The 23,616-nt window shown below is 41.7% G+C and overlaps 1 protein-coding gene across 1 annotated transcript in view; it reads left to right on the top strand.

Moving 5' to 3' along the window:
* The window catches only part of SH3TC1 (SH3 domain and tetratricopeptide repeats 1), a 54,592-nt gene that overhangs the window by 3,610 nt on the left and 27,366 nt on the right, over nt 1–23,616 (top strand). The window contains exons 2-3 of the mRNA XM_075194384.1: nt 12,205–12,490; nt 18,565–18,657. Of these exons, the coding sequence (XP_075050485.1) occupies nt 12,256–12,490; nt 18,565–18,657 (328 nt within the window). The 5' untranslated portion in view covers nt 12,205–12,255. The remainder of the gene's footprint in view (nt 1–12,204; nt 12,491–18,564; nt 18,658–23,616) is intronic.

Genomic DNA, 23,616 nt, shown 5'->3' with positions numbered 1-23,616 from the left:
TACAGAGAGCACTCTAGTGTCCAGTTTAAAATACAGAGAGCATTCTAGAGTATAATACAATACAGATAGCATTCTACTTAGTTATACACGATATGGAGGGCATCTTAATTATACAGATACATTATACAGAAAACATTGTAGTGACCAATATAAAGTACAGAGAGAATGCTAGTGACCGCTATACAATCAACACCAAATATGTTCTTGAGGCCACTCTGCAGACCCTCAAATCTTTTGTGGTTTTATAATATTGGACCCCAAATCTCCGGTGGCTTTACAATAAGATCCTAGATCTTTGGAGATTTACAACGCATGCACCTAAAACTTCTGGTCCTTTATATACCACCCCCTTCTGCTGTCTTGTGCTATCACTTAGTGCTGTGGACAAGAAGTTCAGCTGTGTCAGGAAACCATCATACCCAACTACAAGCTTGATGAATGAGTAACACAAGCCATTCACTGCTCGCACTGGTATTGGTGGATAGAGCCAACTATTCACCAATCAGAGCGTACGAAAGTCCTACCACTCTTATTTGTGAGTGGCTGTTGTTGTTCACCAATCAGATTGTTGGGAGCCATCCACTATTACTGCCTCCTGCCACAGCTGAGGTGTTAGTGGGTGGGAGAAATTTCAACCCCTGTCTCTCAGTCTCATGAAATCTAGGAGTAAAATCGAGAGACTCTTGAAAAAATTCCCCAGAGACTGGACAGCACTGTCCAGGGTGGACAGTTTGGGGAATGTTATCTTAATTGTGGATATATAGGTTGTACTTGATGTGGCTTTTGCTGCTCTCTTGCGCAAACGTGATAAATTCCAATTTTGTGATACAGCTGTGTTACTCCTTGGGTTTGTTAGGTGGGATGGGTGGCCACTAATATGATCTTTAACCTAGACACACCAAAGCGGCCCGTAAGAATTGTTATCATACAAACCATTCTTCCAAGTATCTAATGGAACATGTAAGCCTAACAATTTAGAAGTATTCCCATTATGGTAAAATCATATTTTAAAATATGCACCAAATACATGAGCAATTGTAATTATAACATTATATAAATATGTACACCTATATATAGTATATATGCACTAAAACTTATGGGATGTAAAATGTAGTCACAGAATAATAGCAGAAAACAATGACTATATGCAGCACAGTCTAGCCCTCAGGGAGCTGATAACTGCCTGTTCTGTGCTAGTCACTAACTTCTATACTCAGCTGAGTGACATCACACAAACTGATGGTGATGGAAACCAGTCACATGATCAGCTTGGTCAAAGCTGGTACATCTCAAGTTGGCTGCATTTTATAATTGAATAGAGGGGAAGTATATGTTTTAGTAACATTCGCTTTGGCACTAACATAAATACACCCCGGCATCAGGGGGGTATGGCTGGTACAGCTGTGAGGGGCCCGGACAGAGCTTCTGCCCGGGCCCCTAGACTGTCCGGGTCCCTTAGTGTGACCGACCGGATTACTTCTCCTCTGCGACGTTGCTGCTCCCATCCTCTGATATCAGTGACCGGGAGCAGCTGCATCGCGGAGGAGAAGGTTAGATAAATGAGCATTAATTTGATAGGGGAGGGGGAGATAGGAGAGGGGGACACTTACTGTGATTGGAGGGGGGATTAGAGAGGGGGACACTTACTGTGATTGCATGGGGGGGGATTAGAGAGGGGGACATTTATTGTGATTGGAAGGAGAAATAGGAGAGGGGGACAATTATTGTTATTGGAGGGGGTAGATAGGAGAGGGGGAACATAACTGTGATTAGGGCTTGTCTTGGGGGCAGATTCTAATGCAGCAACTGCCTTGGGCCAAATGAAGCTTAGAGACGTTCAGACCTGAGTTACAGATGGGGAAAGGGTAGGCAGGTGGGTTACTGCGTGGACCCCTATTGCGTGCTAGGTTAAATCAAAATGCTGCTGCATCAAGTCCGGATTTCCTCTCAGCGACCCTGATTATAAAGCCTTGATTCATTTGCTCTATAGCTCCCAACATGTGACATAGAAGAAGAGATAAAATAACTGGTCATATGTTTATATTACAGTGTGACCTAATACTGAAAACTCTTCTGAGCTGCCTCAATTGATTTGTTCTGTTGCTGATGAGGCTCCAGCGTTCTGTCAGAGCACAATCATTTCACAGTCTCTGCCCCAAAGGAACACACGCCTTTAGGCTCCACCCACTCTGTCTGCATATTAACTTACTCAACAACCTTTATTAAGAGACTGTACTAGCTGAGGGGATATTACTACCACGTAGGGATGAGCGCGCTCGGATTTCTGAAATCCGAGCCCACCCGAACGTTGCGGATCCGAGTCGGATCCGAGACAGATCCGGGTATTGGCGCCAAATTCAAAAGTGAAACTGAGGCTCTGACTCATAATCCCGTTGTCGGATCTCGCGATACTCGGATCCTATAAATTCCCCGCTAGTCGCCGCCATCTTCACTCGGGCATTGATCAGGGTAGAGGGAGGGTGTGTTAGGTGGTCCTCTGTGCTGTTTAGTTCTGTGCTGTTTAGTTCTGTGCTGTTTAGTGCTGTGCTGTGCTGTGCTGTTTAGTGCTGTGCTGTGCTGTGCTGTGCTGTGCTGTGCTGTGCTGTGCTGTGTTCTGCAGTATCAGTCCAGTGGTGCTGTGTGCTGTGCTCTGTCCTTCTGAGGTCAGTGGTGCTGCTGGGTCCTGTGCTGTGTCCTGTTCAGTCCAGTGGTGCTGTGTCCTGTGCTCTGTGCTTCTAAGGGCATAGTTATTTCCCCAATATTCCCCTGTGTTTAAAAAAATAAAAAAAAGTTTTTTTAAAAAATACCAAACACTACTTTAATATTTTTTAATTACCACAAAATTTTCACAACCAATCCTGCAGTATAAGCCCATTGGTACTGCAATATTACCAAGTTCACACATTCAGCAGTAAAAGTCCAGTGGTACTGCAATATTACAAAGTTTACACATTCTGCAGTATCAGTCCAGTGGTGCTGTGTCCTGTGCTCTGTCCTGCTGAGTTCCGTAGTGCTGCTGGGTCCTGTGCCGTGTCCTGTTCAGTCCAGTGGTGCTGTGTCCTGTGCTCTGTGCTTCTAAGGGCATAGTTATTTCCCCATTATTCCCAAGTTTTTAAAAAAAAAAAAAAAGTAAAAAATAATAAAATTTTTTTAAAAAAAGAAAATATAATAATTATAACCAAATTTGCAAAACCAATCCAGCAGTATAAGTCCATTGGTACTGCAATATTACCAAGTTCACACATTCTGCAGTATCAGTCCAGTGGTGCTGTGTCCTGTGCTCTGTCCTGCTGAGTTCCGTAGTGCTGCTGGGTCCTGTGCCGTGTCCTGTTCAGTCCAGTGGTGCTGTGTCCTGTGCTCTGTGCTTCTAAGGGCATAGTTATTTCCCCACTATTCCCAAGTGTTTAAAAAATTAAAAAAAAGTTATAAAAAAAAATACAAAAAAATAATTTAAATTTTTTTTAATTACAACAAAAATTTGCAAAACCAATTCTGCAGTATAAGCCCATTGGTACTGCAATATTACCAAGTTCACACATTCTGCAGTATCTTGTGCTACATATAATGGAGAGCAAAAATTTGGAGGATAAAGTAGGGAAAGATCAAGACCCACTTCCTCCTAATGCTGAAGCTGCTGCCACTAGTCATGACATAGACGATGAAATGCCATCAACGTCGTCTGGCAAGCACGATGCCCAATCTCCTAGTACAGGGCATGTAAAATCCAAAAAGCCCAAGTTCTCAAAAAACAGCAAAAAAAGAAACTTAAAATCATCTGAGGAGAAACGTAAAGTTGGCAATATGCCAATTACGACAAGTAGTGGCAAGGAACGGCTTAGGCCCTGTCCCGTGTTCATGACTAGTGGTCCAACTTCACCCAAGGATCAAGCCCTCCTCCCCCCCCCTACAAAAAATTTAAGAGAGTTATGCTGTCAGCAACAACAACAAAACAGCAAAGAACTCTGCCTTCTAAACAGATGACATCACAAATCCCCAAGGCGAGTCCAAGGGTGTTGTTGGTTGTGAACCCTGACCTTCCCATCACTGTACGGGAAGAGGTGACTCCATCCAGCATTTGCAGCACGCCCTCTGCATATGCTGGAAGGATCACCCACAGTCCAGTTACAGATTTGGCTAATGAAGGTGTGAATGTTGTGCACTGGGAGGAGGATATTGATGTAGCTGGCGCTGAGGAGGATGTTGATGATTATGATGCAGACAGATACCAAATTGCATTTCTCAATTTCTATTTATATTCTAGATTATATAACGGCTGAAAAGTTTTCTGTTTTACTCCTAGTGGAGAGGGGATCTGATGCAGACAGATACCAAACTGCCTTTGTCCATTTCTTTGTATATTTGAATTGCTAGTTCTACAGTCTATGCAGGCTGCTTTATTTATATTCAACTACAAGTGTAGGGCGGGGGGGGGGCATAGATAGCCACCAAAGTAACGTGGTCCATTTAATTTCACTTTCTAGCTCCACAGTCTGTGCAGCCTGCTTTTTTTTATCTTCAAAGTATTTATATTTACAAGCCTTGCAATCTAAATTAACTAGAGGTAGTGACGTGGTAGAACTCCAAAAGGCAGTTTGGAAGCCCCTGTACAAACTGGCTCTATTTTTTAACTGAGTTGTCCCCCCTCCAGTGTGTACTTGGAAAGAGTTTTTAGTGCAGCGGGGAACCTGGTCAGTGAGCGGCGAAGGAGGTTGCTTCCTCACAACGTTGAAAAAATGATGTTTATAAAAATGAATAATCAATTCCTCAATGAAGTACAGCACTGCCCTCCAGACAGTACAGAGGGACTGTGGTTGTGGAGTCCAGCGGGGACGAATTGATAATGTGTGAGGAGGAGGAAGTACACACTGTAGGGGGAGAGGAATCAGAGGTTGAGGATAAGGACGACATCTTTCCTCAGTAGAGCCTGTTTAGTTTGTACAGGGAGAGATGAATTGTTTTATTGGTGTGGGGGCCCAAACAAACCAATCATTTCAGCCACAGTTGTTTGGTAGGCCCTGTCGCTGAAATGATTGGTTTGTTAAAGTGTGCATGTTCTATTTCAACAACATAAGGGTGGGTGGGAGGGCCCAAGGACAATTCCATCTTGCAACTTTTTTTTTGGCATTATGTGACCATTCAACAGTCGTTTGCCATGTTCAAAAAGTAAAAGAAAATGCCAACAAATTCAATAAATTAAATCAAAAGTTAAATGCCCTGTCATTATTTAAAACAAGAGGTTTTGACGTGCTAGAATTAGTGTAGTGTTAAGATGTTATAAACACTACACTTGGAAATTGGAGGAGGTAATGTGGCCCCGGTATCAAATTGGGTACCGGGGCCACCCCACTATGCAGTCCAGATACTTGTTTGGTGGAATTCCGACACGTGGAGGGTTTTTAAATTATATTGTGGCCTCGGTACCAAATTGTGTACCGGGGCCACCACACTACGCAGTCAAGATACTTGTTTGGTGGAATTCAGACCAGTTGAGGGTTTTATTATTATATTGTGTGGACCACTCTATCTATACCACACTACAACTCTATACCACTCTATTTCCTACTTTAATTCTATTTAATTCTATTTCCTACTTTAATTCTATTACTAATTAATTACCATAAAGAGGAACAAAAAAAACCAATTTTACCAAAAGTATAATATGACTTAGACTTACAAACACTACACTTGAAAGATCGTGCCTTTAAATGAAAAAGTCAGTCTTCATTGCACGACTATGTGCAAGTGCAACAGGGACATTTTTTTGGGTTTACAAAGTCAAACAATAACACTACGACCCTGTCTGTCTGGGGTCTGTCAATGACGAATTGTCTGTAGCATGTTTGGAGGAGGTATTGTGGCCCCGGTATCAAATTGGGTACCGGGGCCACCCCACTACGCAGTCCAGATACTTGTTTGGTGGAATTCTGACACGTGGAGGGTGTATTTATTTTATTGTGGCCCCGGTATCAAATTGGGTACCGAGGCCACCCCACTACGCAGTCCAGATACTTGTTTGGTAGAATTCTGACACGTGGAGGGTTTTTTAATTATATTGTGGCCTCGGTACCAAATTGTGTACCGGGGCCACCACACTACGCAGTCAAGATAGATAGATGCGTATCATAGATAAAGTACATTCAGTGGTGTGGGGCAAATTGAAAAATATTCAAAATGCACTGACATTATCAAAAACAAGAGGTTGTCACACGCTAAAACTCCAACATGTATATGATGGAGAGGATGGAGGAGCAGCCGTATGTGTAGTGTAATGCAGACCTGTTGAAGGTTTTTTATATATTTTATTGTGGTGCCCAGTGCCCACTCCTCTAGGCAGTCCAGGTACATTTATTGGTGCGATTCATAAAAGTTCAGGGTTTTTAATATATTGTGGTGACCCACTCCTCTACGCAGTCCAGGTACATTTATTGGTGCGAATCAAACAAGTTGATGGTTTTCTTATTATATATATTGTGGTGACCCACTCCTCTACGCAGTCCAGGTACATTTATTGGTGCGAATCAAACAAGTTGATGGTTTTCTTATTATATATATTGTGGTGACCCACTCCTCTACGCAGTCCAGGTACATTTATTGGTGCGATTCATAAAAGTTCAGGGTTTTTAATATATTGTGGTGACCCACTCCTCTACGCAGTCCAGGTACATTTATTGGTGCGAATCAAACAAGTTGGTGGTTTTCTTATTATATATATTGTGGTGACCCACTCCTCTACGCAGTCCAGGTACATTTATTGGTGCGATTCATAAAAGTTCAGGGTTTTTAATATATTGTGGTGACCCACTCCTCTACGCAGTCCAGGTACAATTATTGGTGCGAATCATAAAAGTTCAGGGTTTTTAAGATATTGTGGTGACCCACTCCTCTACGCAGTCCAGGTACAATTATTGGTGCGAATCATAAAAGTTCAGGGTTTTTAAGATATTGTGGTGACCCACTCCTCTACGCAGTCCAGGTACAATTATTGGTGCGAATCATAAAAGTTCAGGGTTTTTAAGATATTGTGGTGACCCACTCCTCTACGCAGTCCAGGTACAATTATTGGTGCGAATCATAAAAGTTCAGGGTTTTTAATATATTGTGGTGACCCACTCCTCTACGCAGTCCAGGTACAATTATTGGTGCGAATCATAAAAGTTCAGGGTTTTTAAGATATTGTGGTGACCCACTCCTCTACGCAGTCCAGGTACAATTATTGGTGCGAATCATAAAAGTTCAGGGTTTTTAATATATATTGTGGTGACCCACTCCTCTACGCAGTCCAGAAAGATACCTTTTTGCAACGTTTTGGACTAATAACTATATTGTGAGGTGTTCAGAATACACTGTAAATTAGTGGAAATGCTTGTTATTGAATGTTATTGAGGTTAATAATAGCCTAGGAGTGAAAATAAGCCCAAAAACTTGATTTTTAAACTTTTAATGTTTTTTTCAAAAAAAATCCGAATCCAATACCTTAAATCCGAACCGAGACCTTTCGTCAAGTGTTTTGCGAGACAAATCCGAACCTCAAAAATAACGAAAATCCGGATCCAAAACACAAAACACGAGACCTCAAAAGTCGCCGGTGCACATCCCTACTACCACGTACTATAAAAATGTTTATTGTGATAATAATTAATAGAAAACTAGCAAAACTAGGTACTTATTACATAATATCGGAAGGGTAACCATAACACATAGCTATGTGTGCTATTATCCAGGGCTTTTCTATTTATTATTTCATGAGCTGTTCTCTACCTGTGAGCAGCTTAGATGAGATATTTATTTAAAGAAGTGGCGCTATTGGCTTTTGTATTATTTGCCCTTATTATGGAATGATATAAGTAATGCCAAAACTCGCTGCTGCAATGTCTGTTTCCTGTATGAACTTGGAGAAATACATGAAAGTTAGGAATTAGAGTTGAAAGTGGTAATATTGCAGAATACTATAAACACAATGAGATAATTCTCCCATAACTCCACTTTATATTTCAGTTTTCTTCATTTCACTTTCAGAGATGGGAGATACATGTTCTGTTAGTACTAGGATATCCAGGTCAGCCACTTAAAACATGACACATAAAATATGCATGATGCTCAACTACACTGCAATAAGTTCACATACATTCTGCATGCCTGTAATTATTACTGTGCAAAACTGCACCATATGTGTAACCTAAATGCAGCATAGCATGCAGACAGTGTACTTCATATGTGTCAGGATTTACATGGCTAAACATGCATAATGCAAATTCATAACCAAATGTGGTCATTCGTGGGCGGAGTTTGGCCATAACTGGGTGTGAGGGGGGTGGGGGTTATTTTGTCCCGCTTCCAGAATTCTGAATATTGGGAGCTATGTGTTTGTGCTTTATATTTTACGTGTGTCAAAAGACAAGTAAAAGTTTCATTAGAAACTAGTTGTCACAGGAAACCACAATATTATACTACTAGCAGATGTATGACAGCTTTAAATGAGCATTTTTCTGTGCATTTTTGTGGCCAACAATTCTTGTCTTTATGAAAACAAACTTGACTTTGTTATCTTCTCTTATACTCAATGGAAAAATGTCCCCCACAGGACGAAACGTAGACAAAAATAGATCAGTTGGGTCAACATAGCCTTTAGAGTAGTTATACCTTATCTGATCTACCTTTGTAATTTACTAAACCACTTGCCGATTCAACAGCAATTATGTCATTTTAATGTAGAGCCACGAACCACCAATATGTCTTATGCACGTTACCTGATTTATATTCTACTAAAACTAATGAAATAATCACATTACAGTAATAGAGATATTTATGTTTGTATTATTAATTTGTAGGGATGAGAAGGGGTACCATTATAATTTTCATGTCAGGCACCAATATGGCTAAATACTCGCCTCAACACATATGTAAAAGGTTAAACAGTTTTACATCAATACAATGGAAGATGACAGAAAGTGCCTCATTAGAGCCATATGATAATAGGAGGATGCAACATATTACAATCTAGCTAATACAAACTAGCTAGGATAAAAGATAAGTGGCCTGATTTATCTAAGAACATATTCACGTACAAGAGCATCTCAAGAAACATTTCAGTTTGAATATGGCTATAAGTATACTCTGCCTATAAGCTACTTTCCGTATGCAGACAGACACAATGCACTGCAGATTACATGTGTGCAATATAAAGTCCTATCAGAAAGCATGCAAAAAAATACATTAACACCTCTTAATACTATAATCATAAATAAAAATAAATCTTAATAATAAAAATTCCTTCAATGTAACTATATCCTTCACAGTCTACACAATAACAAAGAATGGGGTGCTTTGAAGCCAAATTAACGTACAAGCTAGTCCATGGTTAGTAAATCCCGGTTCTTAGGGACTCCTAGCAGTGCATGTTTTCCATATCTCCTTGCTGGAGCACAGGTGTATTCATTACTGACTGGCACATTGTAACAGATCTACAGGTGGTTCTGGTGGGTTTGGGAAACCCTGAGCTAGTCAATAGAGCTTGCGAGCAGGGCCCTCTTACCTCTCTGTCTGTCTGTGTTACCCAGTATTGTTTTACTAATGTCTGTTCCCAATTATAAGGCGCTACGGAATTTGCTGGCGCTATATAAATAAATGTTGATGATGAGCATGATGAAAGGAAAATAATCTAGTATATAGTGTTATGGCAACCAGTGCGGCATAAACTTGTAGAACTATAGCGGTAGAGGTCTTCACCTATAGCAGCCGCCTTTCCCGTAGAGACTGGATATGCTCACAGGTACTCGGATGCCCCCAGGACTTACACTCAGTGTAGTACAAGTTTATGTTCACACGGCAGCGCACAGGTACAGGAGGTACTACACGGAGTAGGGACCGGCCGGAGATCTGCGGAGTGGCCAAACACAGGTGGAGATGACAGGTGCTATCTGGATAAGGACAAAGATTCTGAGTCTGGGTACAGGCAAAAGGTCAGGGTCACAGGCAAATGTTCAGAATCCGGGTACAGGCAAAAGATCAGGGTCACAGGCAAATATTCAGAATCCAGGAACGGGCAGAGGTCATACGAGGAAGAACAATCTAAGGTTTAACACCAACACAGCACAGAAGCAGGCAGCAATACTGAGAACAGAACGCTATAACCGGCAGGGAGGCTAAGCCCTCCCTGCATTAAATACTAGTACTGGCTAATCAGGGCTTTGCCCTGTAACAGTTCTCAGGGGCAGATTATTTAATTGTGCAGGTTCATTAATCAGCCTGCAGGCTTTAGGTACTTAGCGCAGGTGGACGGCTGCCCTGAGTTGCCGGGGCGTGATAAGAGACTTCATTGGCGTCCGGCCATTGCCCTGGCAACGGTCGGGATCGAGATGCAGGAAGTGACATTCCCGGTCATCATGGAAATGGCCGGGAAGCCAGCACTAGGACGAAGTGAGTTGCAGGGGTTCCCGAGGCCACCGCGGCTCCTGACATATAGCAGGCACACTGAAAGTTTCCATAAGTAAGAAAAAGAATGTGCAGAAAAACCAGACAGATATGGACATCACATTCGATAGACTATTAAAAGAGCGCATGTTTATCTATCAATAATGAGTGCCAGACTTATATGATTGTGCTTTCCAGACAAAACCCAGAAACGAAATAGCTGTGATGTCATAAACAGAATAACAAACCACACATTACTGTACAACGCAATAACATTCTGTAGAAAAAACTATACCGAAACTGGAGCCTGAATTCTAAAGTCACTGAATGTTTGTACATGTAGAAAATCAAGGCATCTGTGTAAAATGTAACGAGGAAGCAACAGCACTCAGGCCATTCAAATCCTCAAACATTTATTATATAAATATATGTATATTTATATATTAATGATTGGGAACAAGACATCTATGATAACAAGTACTGCTTATGTAGTGCTAGCAAATACAAGGTCATTTCTGAAAGTTAACAATAGTGAACCGTCAGCGCAAATGCCGTCTTGTGACATACAGAGAGCCAAAATGGATATGAAATTTTGCATGTTCTTATGTCAGGAGCTGGGCATATAGAGACACTCGTAACTCGTGCCCACAGTGCCCTTCATTCTACTCCCATATGCAAAAATTAGATTGTTATGTGGGTCGACAAATTTAAATTAAATTCAAGGGGAGGCGGCGGGAACAGGGCATCTTTTCCTCACACAAAATATCTTGTTTCTTACACATTTTTGGAGATGGTGGTAACCCGTCCTCGCCCTGTGCTCCAGGGGTATGCTTGTTGCATCTTTCAGTCGCTCTTAATAAGGTAAAGCTCAGTTGCCTTTCTACCATTGCAGTAAAAACATTCAAATGTACTACTATAAAGACAATCAAGCAATAAATACAGTCCAGGGGGTAAATGTATCAAGCTGAGAGTTTTCCGGCGGGTTTTAAAAGTGGAGATGTTGCCTATAGCAACCAATCAGATTCTAGCTGTCATTTTGTAGAATGTACTAAATAAATGATAGCTAGAATCTGATTGGTTTTTCAAACCCGCCGTAAACCTCTCAGCTTGATACATTTACCCCCAGATGTACTTTCACTGATCATTAATATAACACTTAAATGGGGCAAAACCAAGCAGTATTTTAGAAAATGACCCATAAAAATTACCAGTAATGAAGGGACTGGCTCTATAGTGTCAGTAGACTGGACTGCGTAGTGACAATTTACTGTTTGCACCATTTCCAGCTAGGAAGCCACAGACTGCAATGTAGGTGCACTTCTGCAGAATGAAATGTTCTGTGCACTGGCATCATTTACAGTTCTTAAATGATCTATGTACTGAATATACTTAAATTAAGGTCACTTAACCATGACTTCTGGTCTCCACCATCTTTAGAAGAATGGCTTTCAGTATTGGTGGATATGCATGCATGGATTTGAATTGGTTCTAAATAAGAAGTCCATGTTTATCAGAATTTATTAATAACAGAGTGACTTTTTCATACTTTACTTCCTTTTGTTTTTTATGGTATCCCAGCGTGTGCCCAATACCAGCTTCTTGTCCCATTTCCAATATCAGTGACATTAAATACAGCGCCATAAAATAGAATAGACAAGTTACTCTTCTTCTGCCATCTATTACTTAACACTCCCACAAGAGTAAAAATTTGTCCATGGTACCATGATCAGTACAATACTGTGCTCACTTTTGATTGGCCAGACAAGATAATATAAGTATAATTTCATTTTACAGATCAGATTGGTGCATTATTACAATGCAAATATCATAGGTCCACCAAAGATCATGGAACCAGATGATGTAGATGCCCCTTCCTCCTGCACCTCAACCTACAGACTTGATCCTATCGAAGAGGATGACTCAGAAGAACCACAGATGGGACCACAGAACCCACCAACAACAGAAGATAATAACCAAGGTCAATCGGAACCCACCAAGAGTGAAGGTCCGAGCTCCGCACTCACTTCTAGATCCATTGTTGCTTCTATGAAGAAGGTTATTTCTTCCCTAGGACCTAATGGTAAGACAATATTCTTCATAGCTCCATCACCTAGTATTGTACCAATGGCATTAGCATAAAAAGAACAATATTATGAAAAATGTTCAATGTTTTAGGCTTTTAAATATATGGTAGTTTAATGTAGTCATTGGTATGAAAATAAAACGTCACGTTGCTTAGCTCTCTGTTCAGCCTTTGGTATGACTGCATGTGCAGATCATCTGTGACTCTAGGGTCACCGGATTTTGGTTATTTGGTTTAAATCTCTATGCGTTCAAGTTGTTAATGTTTTATAACCATGTAAATGAATTAGTAGTAACGGAGTTAGCTATTATGTTTCATTATAATAAAAACTGTCAACGGTGTGAAAGGAAGGGGCCGTAATAGACCCTTTGTAGACATTCGGGAAACTAATTGGAGATGAGGCAATGAATGTATGTGCTATATATACACCACAGAATGGGCTTAATTCCCATTCGGAAACACATAACTTGTGCATCGTTCCGACCAAATTCAAATCTGAACGTATCTCAAGATATGTTGCTCTGCCTAAAAGTTACTTATGGTATGTAGACACACACAGCAGACTACAGTAAGCGAAAGGTCAGAACACATAAAACATTGTTAAATTATAAACTAAATGAGCAACTCTTAACAGTATAATCATTATTAAAATTATGGAGTTTTAAAGAAAATATATATTTTTTACATTAAATACGTAAATCAAGATGCTATTAATGCAGACTGTACATACAATGCATTTATATATTCCATCTTCCTTGCATACACATATTCTGTGCTAGCCAGTTTTGTAAATACAAAGACTATGCCGTGTCGGTCATCACTGTCAGTCGGCATATACACCTGCCCTGTAGCTGATCCAAGGGATACGGCTGAAACCAGACGTATGTACGAGAAACCCAGGACTTGAATTGGCCGCATCTGCGTCAGCACGCCCTTACTGTACACGGCCTATGGTCATCTGCGTCGGAACGCCTTTACTGTACACGGCCTATGGTCATCTGCGTCGGAACGCCTTTACTGTACACGGCCTATGGTCATCTGCGTCGGAACACCCTTACTGTACACGGCCTATGGTCATCTGCGTCAGCACGCCCTTACTGTACACGGCCTATGGTAATCTGCGTCGGCACGCCCTTACTGTACATGGCCTATGGTCATCTGCGTCGGAACGCCCTTACTGTACACGGCCTATGGTCATCTGCGTCGGAACGCCCTTACTGTACACGGCCTATGGTCATCTGCGTCGGCACGCCCTTACTGTACACGGCCTATAGTCATCTGCGTCGGCAGGCCCTTACTGTACACGGCCTATGGTCATCTGCGTTGGCACGCCCCTTACTGTACACGGCCTATGGTCATCTGCGTCGGCACGCCCTTACTGTACACGGCCTATAGTCATCTGCGTCGGAACGCCCTTACTGTACACGGCCTATGGTCATCTGCGTCGGCACGCCCCTTACTGTACACGGCCTATGGTCATCCGCGTCGACACGCCCTTACTGTACACGGCCTATGGGCATCTGCGTCGGCAGGCCCTTACTGTACACGGCCTATGGTCATCTGCGTTAGCACACTCTTACTGTACACGGCCTATGGGCATCTGCGTCGGAACGCCCTTACTATACATGGCCTATGGTCATCTGCGTCGGCAGGCCCTTACTGTACACGGCCTATGGTCATCTGCGTTATCACGCTCTTACTGTACACGGCCTATGGTCATCTGCATAGGCCCGCCCTTACTGTACACGGCCTATGGTCATCTGCGTCGGAACGCCCTTACTGTACACGGCCTATGGTCATCTGCGTCGGCACGCCCCTTACTGTACACGGCCTATGGTCATCCGCGTCGACACGCCCTTACTGTACACGGCCTATGGGCATCTGCGTCGGCAGGCCCTTACTGTACACGGCCTATGGTCATCTGCGTTAGCACACTCTTACTGTACACGGCCTATGGGCATCTGCGTCGGAGCGCCCTTACTATACATGGCCTATGGTCATCTGCGTCGGCAGGCCCTTACTGTACACGGCCTATGGTCATCTGCGTTATCACGCTCTTACTGTACACGGCCTATGGTCATCTGCATAGGCCCGCCCTTACTGTACACGGCCTATGGTCATCTGCGTCGGAACGCCCTTACTGTACACGGCCTATGGTCATCTGCGTCGGCACGCCCCTTACTGTACACGGCCTATGGTCATCCGCGTCGACACGCCCTTACTGTACACGGCCTATGGGCATCTGCGTCGGCAGGCCCTTACTGTACACGGCCTATGGTCATCTGCGTTGGAACGCCCTTACTATACATGGCCTATGATCATCTGCGTCGGCATGCCCTTACTGTACACGGCCTATGGTCATCTGCATCGGCAGGCCCTTACTGTACACGGCCTATAGTCATCTGCGTCGGCAGGCCCTTACTGTACACGGCTTATGGTCATCTGCTCCTTCCCTCCCCCGTTCTGCTTCTCAAGTGATAGGCAGTAGTAAGTGTCATTTGGGTTCAGAAGTGAATTGCGTTCATTGGTGTAAGTTCCGGTTCTGAGCATGCACAAAGCTATGTCATACAAGATACTGCACGCAAATGGACTTACATCCGAACATGAGTCAGGCCCAATGTATCGAACACATTTCATGAAAACAATTACATCAGTATCATAGGCAAACCGAGGGGAGGGTGCCTGGAAACCCCCCTCCAAACCTGGGGCACTGAATAATTGAGGTGGCTGGACCCTGCTCCCTCTTCACATGGCTCTGCTCGAAAAGAGAGAACTGCATGCACCTAACAGTAGTGCACGCAGCATTGCCCATGTATATTATGGGGATAGGGAGAGTTGGAGAGCAGCCAAGCACTATCTAAAATTATAGCCACGCCCCCATGCATGCTGATCACGCCCACTGGCGGCGTGGTGCGGAAACCCCTCTCTACAAATCCTGAGCTTGCCCCTGAGTATGGAGAACTTTTAAGCAACCAGTTATGTTTTGAAAAGGAAATTGACATGCCAGACCTCGTGTCTGCTCAACTTGTCACATTACATTTTGACAAAGCATGCACCCAGGTCCTCTGTCCATCTCCTTATCTTTATCCTCTCCTGTTGATGGGGAAAGCAGGCTAAAGACTGGACGAGTAGTAGCTACAATGTTGATGTTTTTAAAGGTTTGTAAACATTTACAAGAGCTTTTCAGGAAGGTCTTGGAAGCTGGACAACCAGGCACCACCAGAGACATGCCTTCAAAAGCTTTGAAAGTCAGGTTTTGTAGATAACTATTTATAAAGTAAACCGATACCTTTGATATCATACACATTGTTCATAATAAATCGTGGGAATGTATATTTTGGAGGCTATTTTTTTAATGAAAGCCAGCATGTTAACGATTAGGATGTTTGGGAGAGGATAAGTAAACATCTGCATGTGTTGGGACCATACATGCAGACTGCAGATAGAACAGAGTGTGTTGGCTTCCATCCTATAGTAATAGTGTATTCTGCATATCTGCCAGACTATAGGAGATCTGCTTAGGTTCAGCTGTAGTGGGCAGAATTTGTTTTCTTGATAATAAAATGTTACTGTGAGAATTGGAGGAACATTCACTGTATGAACATTCCGGAGTTTTATTTTTAGAGTGTGACTGCATAAGCAACACCGCATTTGTTTAAAGAAATACTATGCAATTGCAACCTGCTATGCAATGGGAATGTATATATTTATATATATATATATACATTCCCATTGCATAGCAGGTTGCTATAAATATATATATATATATATATATATATATATATATATATATATATATAGTGAAAAACACGCCAAAGAAATCCTGCTGTCACATGTTTGCTGAACCACTTTGCTGTAGTTTTATTTACATAGTCCCTTCAATAGTCACCGGCCACTGACTAGCATCGGTCACCCCGCCCACAACACGAGTCCAGCTATTTAAACTCCCTCCCAAGCACTAACTAGCTGAACCCTTAATTACTGAGTCATACCCATGTGCTCCACCTGTGATTCTGTGCTCTGTGTGTGGAGAGCTATCCCTGTCTTCAGCATGAGGCTGTAGACTGCTAGAGAAGTTATTAGTCTCTCCCTTATTGCCCTTTTTTTGTCACAATATGTGTGAGTGTGTGCGTGTGTGTGTGTGTGTGTGTGTGTGTGTGTGTGTGTACATACACATGCACACACTAAGTGGCCACTTTATTAGGTTCACCTGTACATTTGCTCTTTAATGCAAATATCTAATCAGTCAATCGTGTGGCTGCAACTCAATGCATAAAAGCATGCAGACATGGGAAAGAGTTTCAAAGTGATCTAAGTGGCTGTGATTGTGGAATGATTGTTGGTGCCAGACAGCGTGTTTTGAGTATCTCAGAAACTACATCCAATTCTACATGAGGCTCTGATTGTGAAACATATGTCATACATTCAGTGTCTTGATTGACACCGCATTGCTCCCACACTAAGCGCCGGCCACTGACATGGAGGGAGCAGCTGGCGGCTTTTACCTATGAAGCCGTCAGATGTTGTTCCTCCATGTTTGTAATGGTCTGGCTGAGTGGACCTTAGCTATGATGTCACAGCCCAGGACCAAGGTGGGTGGGGTTTGATGATGTCATTTGATGATGCATCAAGTGGATGGGGCAATCACATCAGCAAGCTCCACCCACGTCACTAAGCTGAGAGGCAGTGGAGCGATGATACAATTTACATCACATCCCTGCCAACCTTGCAGTAGATAAGAACTCTCTAGGATAATAATTTTTCTTGGAAGTCTGGGAGGTCTACCAGTAATCCCAGTATATCTAACAGATAATTCCTGTGTTTCTCAAGCCCCCCCTACAACAGTTTAAAGCCTTTGGCAACTTTCATTTTCATTTTGTTACCCTCTTTCCAGAGTGTAAGAGGCTAAACCGTACATTGTTTAATTAACTGTAGATGAGTATTCACTTTATTCTGCGTGTTGTACAGTAACACTGATTTTTTTCTTTTTGTACCTCATTTAAAACAGGGGAGTTTCCTCTTTCGTATTAGTCGTTTGATGAAAGTATCTCTAACATATCCTGGTATAATTCTAAAAGGAAATAAAAAAATGCAAAAAATGCTAACCTGACACTTGGCCCCTGTAAACTACAGGATATTCTATATATTTTTTCCAGAGAAAGACTGTAGCGGGTCAAGGGATCAGCATTGCATCACTCTCCGGGAACACAAATATTAACTTTGCATTGAGCCTGGTTGTATCCTAAAGTAACAATGGATATTGGTTTATATTATTATTCCAATGCTAATATTATTTATGAATAGATATCCTAGCCAGAGTTATCCCACAGTGACATTTTCAGGCTAACCTAAATAATTAACTGTGAAACCATTCCCGAATGCAAAATATAATAAACTATGTTTGAGATAATATTGGCTACATCTGTAAGTAATCTCACTGAAGACAAAATTTAATTTTTGTATAACCTTGGCTCCTTCTGTAGTTATAAGAGATAGCTCACACGCACATGCACACGCACGCATGCACGCGCACACGCACACACACACACCAATAGCTAAATTTGTTTTCAACCCTTAAACTTATAGGGCCAGAGTTATTACGGAGAGCAAAGCATAAAAAGGAGTAACTTAAACCATATTGCATTGCTGATGATGGTTGTGTGAGTGTGTGTCTATATTAGGGAATTTAGACTGTAAGCTCCAGTGGGGCAGGGACTGATGTGAAAGAGTTCTCTGTACAGCGCTGCGGAATCAGTGGCGCTATATAAATAAATGGTGATGATGATGATGATGGTTGTAGCCCCACACAATGTATAAATCCATATATAGGCACTCTTGTGATTTATGAGTGATATATGGAAACTGTACATCTCTTTCTGCATCTATATGTTGCCTGGATGCTTCTTCCGCTATGTAGATGAAAGTCTCAGAAGGGATTATTACCAGCAGCTTAGAAAGTATTTCCAAACTTTCTCCCCTTACCGATACCACCATCATTTTCCCTGATAACTGCGCCTTAATCCCAAAATTTAAAATCCCCTTTCCAAACTCAAACTTTGTTTCTTTTACAGCTACATCTTCTAGTGCAAATTTCGTTCACATCAATGATTGCTTTAAAGATAAATCAGACAAACAACCGGATCAAGCAGATGCCTTTGTACCAGGTAAGGATATTCTCTTGCTATACCTATCAATTGCTGAGTTAAATATTTGTAGATCATTTTCTTGTCAATTTTAAACAGCTAAGTTGACACAGAAATGACTCTAATACTGCTAGTCAATGGCGTTATGTGTTTACTCTGTGCTAACTTTTCAACATTGCAGAATTTAGCACATAAGTAGGACATGTACGACAACTGTCGCACGGGCATTCCTAACAGCATTCCAAATGTGAAAATGGGGACATTGCGGCTATGCCCTGGAACTCCTTATTCCTGATCCACAATGTCCACATTCCAATTCACTCAGCAACGATCTCAATCAGACATGAAACCACCCACAAACAGATCAGCTCTATCTCTTTCACACCATGACCCCACTATCCTGTGGTGCCAGATTTTAATTGGGGCATATTGGGCGGGGCCCAGGGCTGTAGGAGGGGGCAGACCTGTTCCACTTCAACTTAATCAGTAAAGAATAAACTTGACAAGAGGTAAAGTGAGCTTGGGGTGAGGGTCTGAAGTATAGGTAAATAATTTGTGTAAACGTCAAGGCTGTTTGTTACAGTATAAATACTAGAGATGTTCTCTGACCCCCGTGTTTTGGTTTTGGATCTGGATTAACTTTGTGTTTTGATATTGGCAAAACCGCTCTCGCTTGTTTTGGTTTTGGTTTTGGATCCCTATGTTATTTTTAAAATCCATATTTCTCACATAATTTGGCTCTTTTTTGACCCTACATTATTATTAGAGATGGTCACTGACCCCCGTGTTTTGGTTTTGGATTCGGTTTTGGATCTGGATTACCGTTGTGTTTTGGTTTTGGTTTTGCAAAACTGCCATTGCGTGTTTTGGTTTTGGTTTTGTTTGGTTTTGTTTTGCTATTTTTTTGGAAAATCCATGTTTTTGGGCCTAAATTAACCCAATTTAGTGCTCCAACTGTGTTAGAGACAAGTAATCTAATTGTTGAGGTAATAAATCATCCAAAAAAACAGTTTAATTCTTCGTTGGTAGGCCTATTCTACACACAAAACAGATTGTCTTCCTCTCCATCTATGCATATTGGCAATGCAGCCATCGTCTTTGAATGTATATTACACCCTACACTTATAGTTAAATATGTAAAGAAATGGAAAAAGCCAGTTTGGTTTCTGTCTCTCAAGGCCCCCCTCCACTTGTATAAAATACCAAAAAATTCAGCCATTATAGACTGTACAATATTAATTGACATGGAGAAAGCCAGTTTGGTTTCTGTCTCTCTAGGCCCCCCTCCACTTGTATAAAATACTAAAAAAATCAGCCATTATAGACTGTACAATATTAATTGACATGGAGAAAGACAGTTTGGTTTCTGTCTCTCTAGGCCCCCCTCCACTTGTATAAAATACAACAAAATCCAGCCGTTATAGACTGTACAATATTAATTGACATGGAGAAAGCCAGTTTGGTTTCTGTCTCTCTAGGCCCCCCTCCACTTGTATAAAATACTAATAAATTCAGCCGTTATATACTGTACAATATAAATTGAAATGGACAAAGGTAGTTTGGTATCTGTCTGCATCAGATCCTCTCTCCACTAGGAGTAAAATAGAAAACTATTCAGCCGTTATATAATCTAGAATATAAATAGAAATTGAGAAAGGCAATTTGGTATCTGTCTGCATCATAATCATCAACATCATCATTAGCGCCCTCGTCGCCTACACAAATCTCCCCCTCATCCTCTTCTAATTCCAAAGTGGCATCCTCAATTTGGGTATCACCGGCTACACTCGGGCTATTAAGGCACACATCAGCAGAATGCTCACGATTAGACATCCCACTGTTGGATGGACTCTCCACAGGGATTGTTGTCATTTGTGAATCAGAGCAAATATTCTCCTGTAATGCCTCACTGTTATCTTGCAGCTCGGCTTTGACGCGTAACAGTAGTTGTGCACCAATTGTAGGCTGGGTAACTTTTTGGGATCTGCCACTAATAGCCAAAGGTGAAGGCCTCATTCTCTCTTTGCCACTGCGTGTGTAGAATGGCATGCTTGCAATTTTTTTTTTATCGTCACTTAACTTTTGCTCAGTTACACTTCTTTTTCGCTTCAATACAGTAAATTTTTTTTTGGTTTTTGTTTTTTGCACTAATTTGAAAACACTCTGTTGTTTGACATCGCCTTGGCCAGATGACGTACTGGGAACACTAACATCAGGACTGGTGACAGAACCTGGTTGCTCATTCAGATCATATGTGGACTGCTTTGAATCCATTCTGAGCGCAAACCACTGGGGAGTGCTAAAAATTATTTAGTAGATACTGCTGACAGATATGACTTTTGACAGCCAGAAATATTAATGCACAATTAAGGAGGACACCCCAAAAGCACTAAGGAGTGCTAAAAATTATTTAGTAGATACTGCTGACAGTTATGACTTTTGACAGCCAGAAATATTAATGCACAATTAGGGAGGACACCCCAAAAGCACTGAGGAGTGCTAAAAATTATTTAGTAGATACTGCTGACAGATATGACTTTTGACAGCCAGAAATATTAATGCACAATTAGGGAGGACACCCCAAAAGCACTGAGGAGTGCTTAAAATTATTTAGTAGATACTGCTGACAGATATGACTTTTGACAGCCAGAAATATTAATGCACAATTAGGGAGGACACCCCAAAAGCACTGAGGAGTGCTAAAAATTATTTAGTAGATACTGCTGACAGATATGACTTTTGACAGCCAGAAATATTAATGCACAATTAGGGAGGACACCCCAAAAGCACTGAGGAGTGCTTAAAATTATTTAGTAGATACTGCTGACAGATATGACTTTTGACAGCCAGAAATATTAATGCACAATTAGGGAGGACACCCCAAAAGCACTGAGGAGTGCTAAAAATTATTTAGTAGATACTGCTGACAGATATGACTTTTGACAGCCAGAAATATTAATGCACAATTAGGGAGGACACCCCAAAAGCACTGAGGAGTGCTAAAAATTATTTAGTAGATACTGCTGACAGATATGACTTTTGACAGCCAGAAATATTAATGCACAATTAGGGAGGACACCCCAAAAGCACTGAGGAGTGCTAAAAATTATTTAGTAGATACTGCTGACAGATATGACTTTTGACAGCCAGAAATATTTATGCACAATTATGGGGGACATCCCAAAAGCGCTGGGGAGTGCCAAATATGAAGAAAAAATAATAAACCTCTATCCTCCTCTCTGCACTAGCGATTTTGGTTAGAGCAATTGCAAGAACAATATTGTATTCTCTGTCCCTGCTCTAATTAGCCTATGACTACACCCTGCTCTCTCCCTCTGTCAAATGGCGATGGATTGCTGTGAAGGCGTGTATTTATAAAGTTGAAGTATCGCGAGAACCGAGCCCCGAGATCCGACGACGTCACAATGACGTTCGGCCTCGATTTGGATTCGGAATGGGCGGGAGAGTACCGAGCTGCTCAGCTCGGTACTCGGATACCCAAAGTTCGGGTGGGTTCGGTTCTTGGAGAACCGGACCCGCCCATCTCTAATTATTATTAACCTCAATAACATTAATTTCCAGTCATTTCCAGTAAATTTTTGTCAAGTGACAAGAACACTGCTAACCCTCCTGTTTCTGTGTGAGCAACGGGCTGGATCTCCTGCGGAGGGAGATACTTATGGAATCCAAAACTTGCAAGATCCGACAACGCAACAATGACGTTTTGCCTCGATTCAGATCCGAGGATGCGTGAAAATACTGAGCCGGCTCGTGGGCCTACTCGGATCCCTTAAGTTCGGGTGGGCTCCGTTTTCAGAAAACTGAGCCCGAGCATCTCTAATAAATACACATACCAGAGTGGATATTAAAAAAATATGTGTGTTTTTGTGGGTGACTTGGCACAAAAAGTATGTGAATTGGAGCCTATACTTTAATTGGTAGGTATTTACAAGATAACAGTGCGAAAAGGTGCTGTAAGCCATAGCAACCAATCAAATGTCTATATTCATTTTGAGAACTGTACGTGAGAAATAACATACTCTGATTGGTTACCTTGGATTGCTATACTTATCTGCACTAGCAATATATCTATGATTCAGTCTTCTTAAATGTCCCCATTATTATCACAACACCATATATTCTATAATCCTGATCTTGTGCACAGCTGCAGAAATTCACACTCACCAAGCTGCAAGCAAGGTGTGAGCAAGGTGTGTGCAAAGCTCTTCTACAATACCTGTAACATGTATTGATGGCTTCTGACATTTCGGCCTTGGAGGCAATAATAGAAATCCACATTCAATTCAGTTTGGATTACTGGACCTGCCTAACAACATGATATGCGATTAGGGAAACTCATTTGTATAGAAAAGGAAGTGTTTTGTAATTCATGCCTGAGGGAAGGAAACTGACCAGGATATACATGTATTTTCCAGGTCCTGAAATGACACAGCGCAGCCGGTCAGTGGGTCTAGTAAACAATGTGACTTGCTAACAAATATAATATCTTAACAGCAAAATATCCAAAGTCCCAATACAGTAAGCTTTCGGAACAGTTGGTTCTCCGGATAAGGGACGTCTCTGTCATATCTAGCACCATGCCTGAAATATCCTAAATTTAATTTAAAAATCACCCCAGACTGCCCCTGGCTCCCTATTAAATGGCATAGCAGTGCTCCACACTGTAACTTTAGGAGATGGCATTTGATGATCATGTACATGACATTTTTACTGAAATGCGGAAATGATTAACATTTTTGCTTTGCTTCCAGATAAATGATCCCATATCTGCACAGTGGTCAGGTATTGCCAGCTAGTGTCTGTAAATGCTGCATAGCTTATAAACGTTTGTATAACTGTGTACTGCAGGTGCATCAATCTTATCGTTCCTTTCAGTCATTTTGTAATGGAAGTTTAAAATACCTATGAAGGTCATTTTTTAAGCACACAATCCACTGCTCAGTGCAAAAGCTGCTTTCG

This window comes from Mixophyes fleayi, chromosome 1 (assembly GCF_038048845.1).
Source record: "Mixophyes fleayi isolate aMixFle1 chromosome 1, aMixFle1.hap1, whole genome shotgun sequence".
NCBI lineage: Eukaryota > Metazoa > Chordata > Amphibia > Anura > Limnodynastidae > Mixophyes > Mixophyes fleayi.
This window is presented reverse-complemented; position numbering and strand designations above follow the sequence as displayed.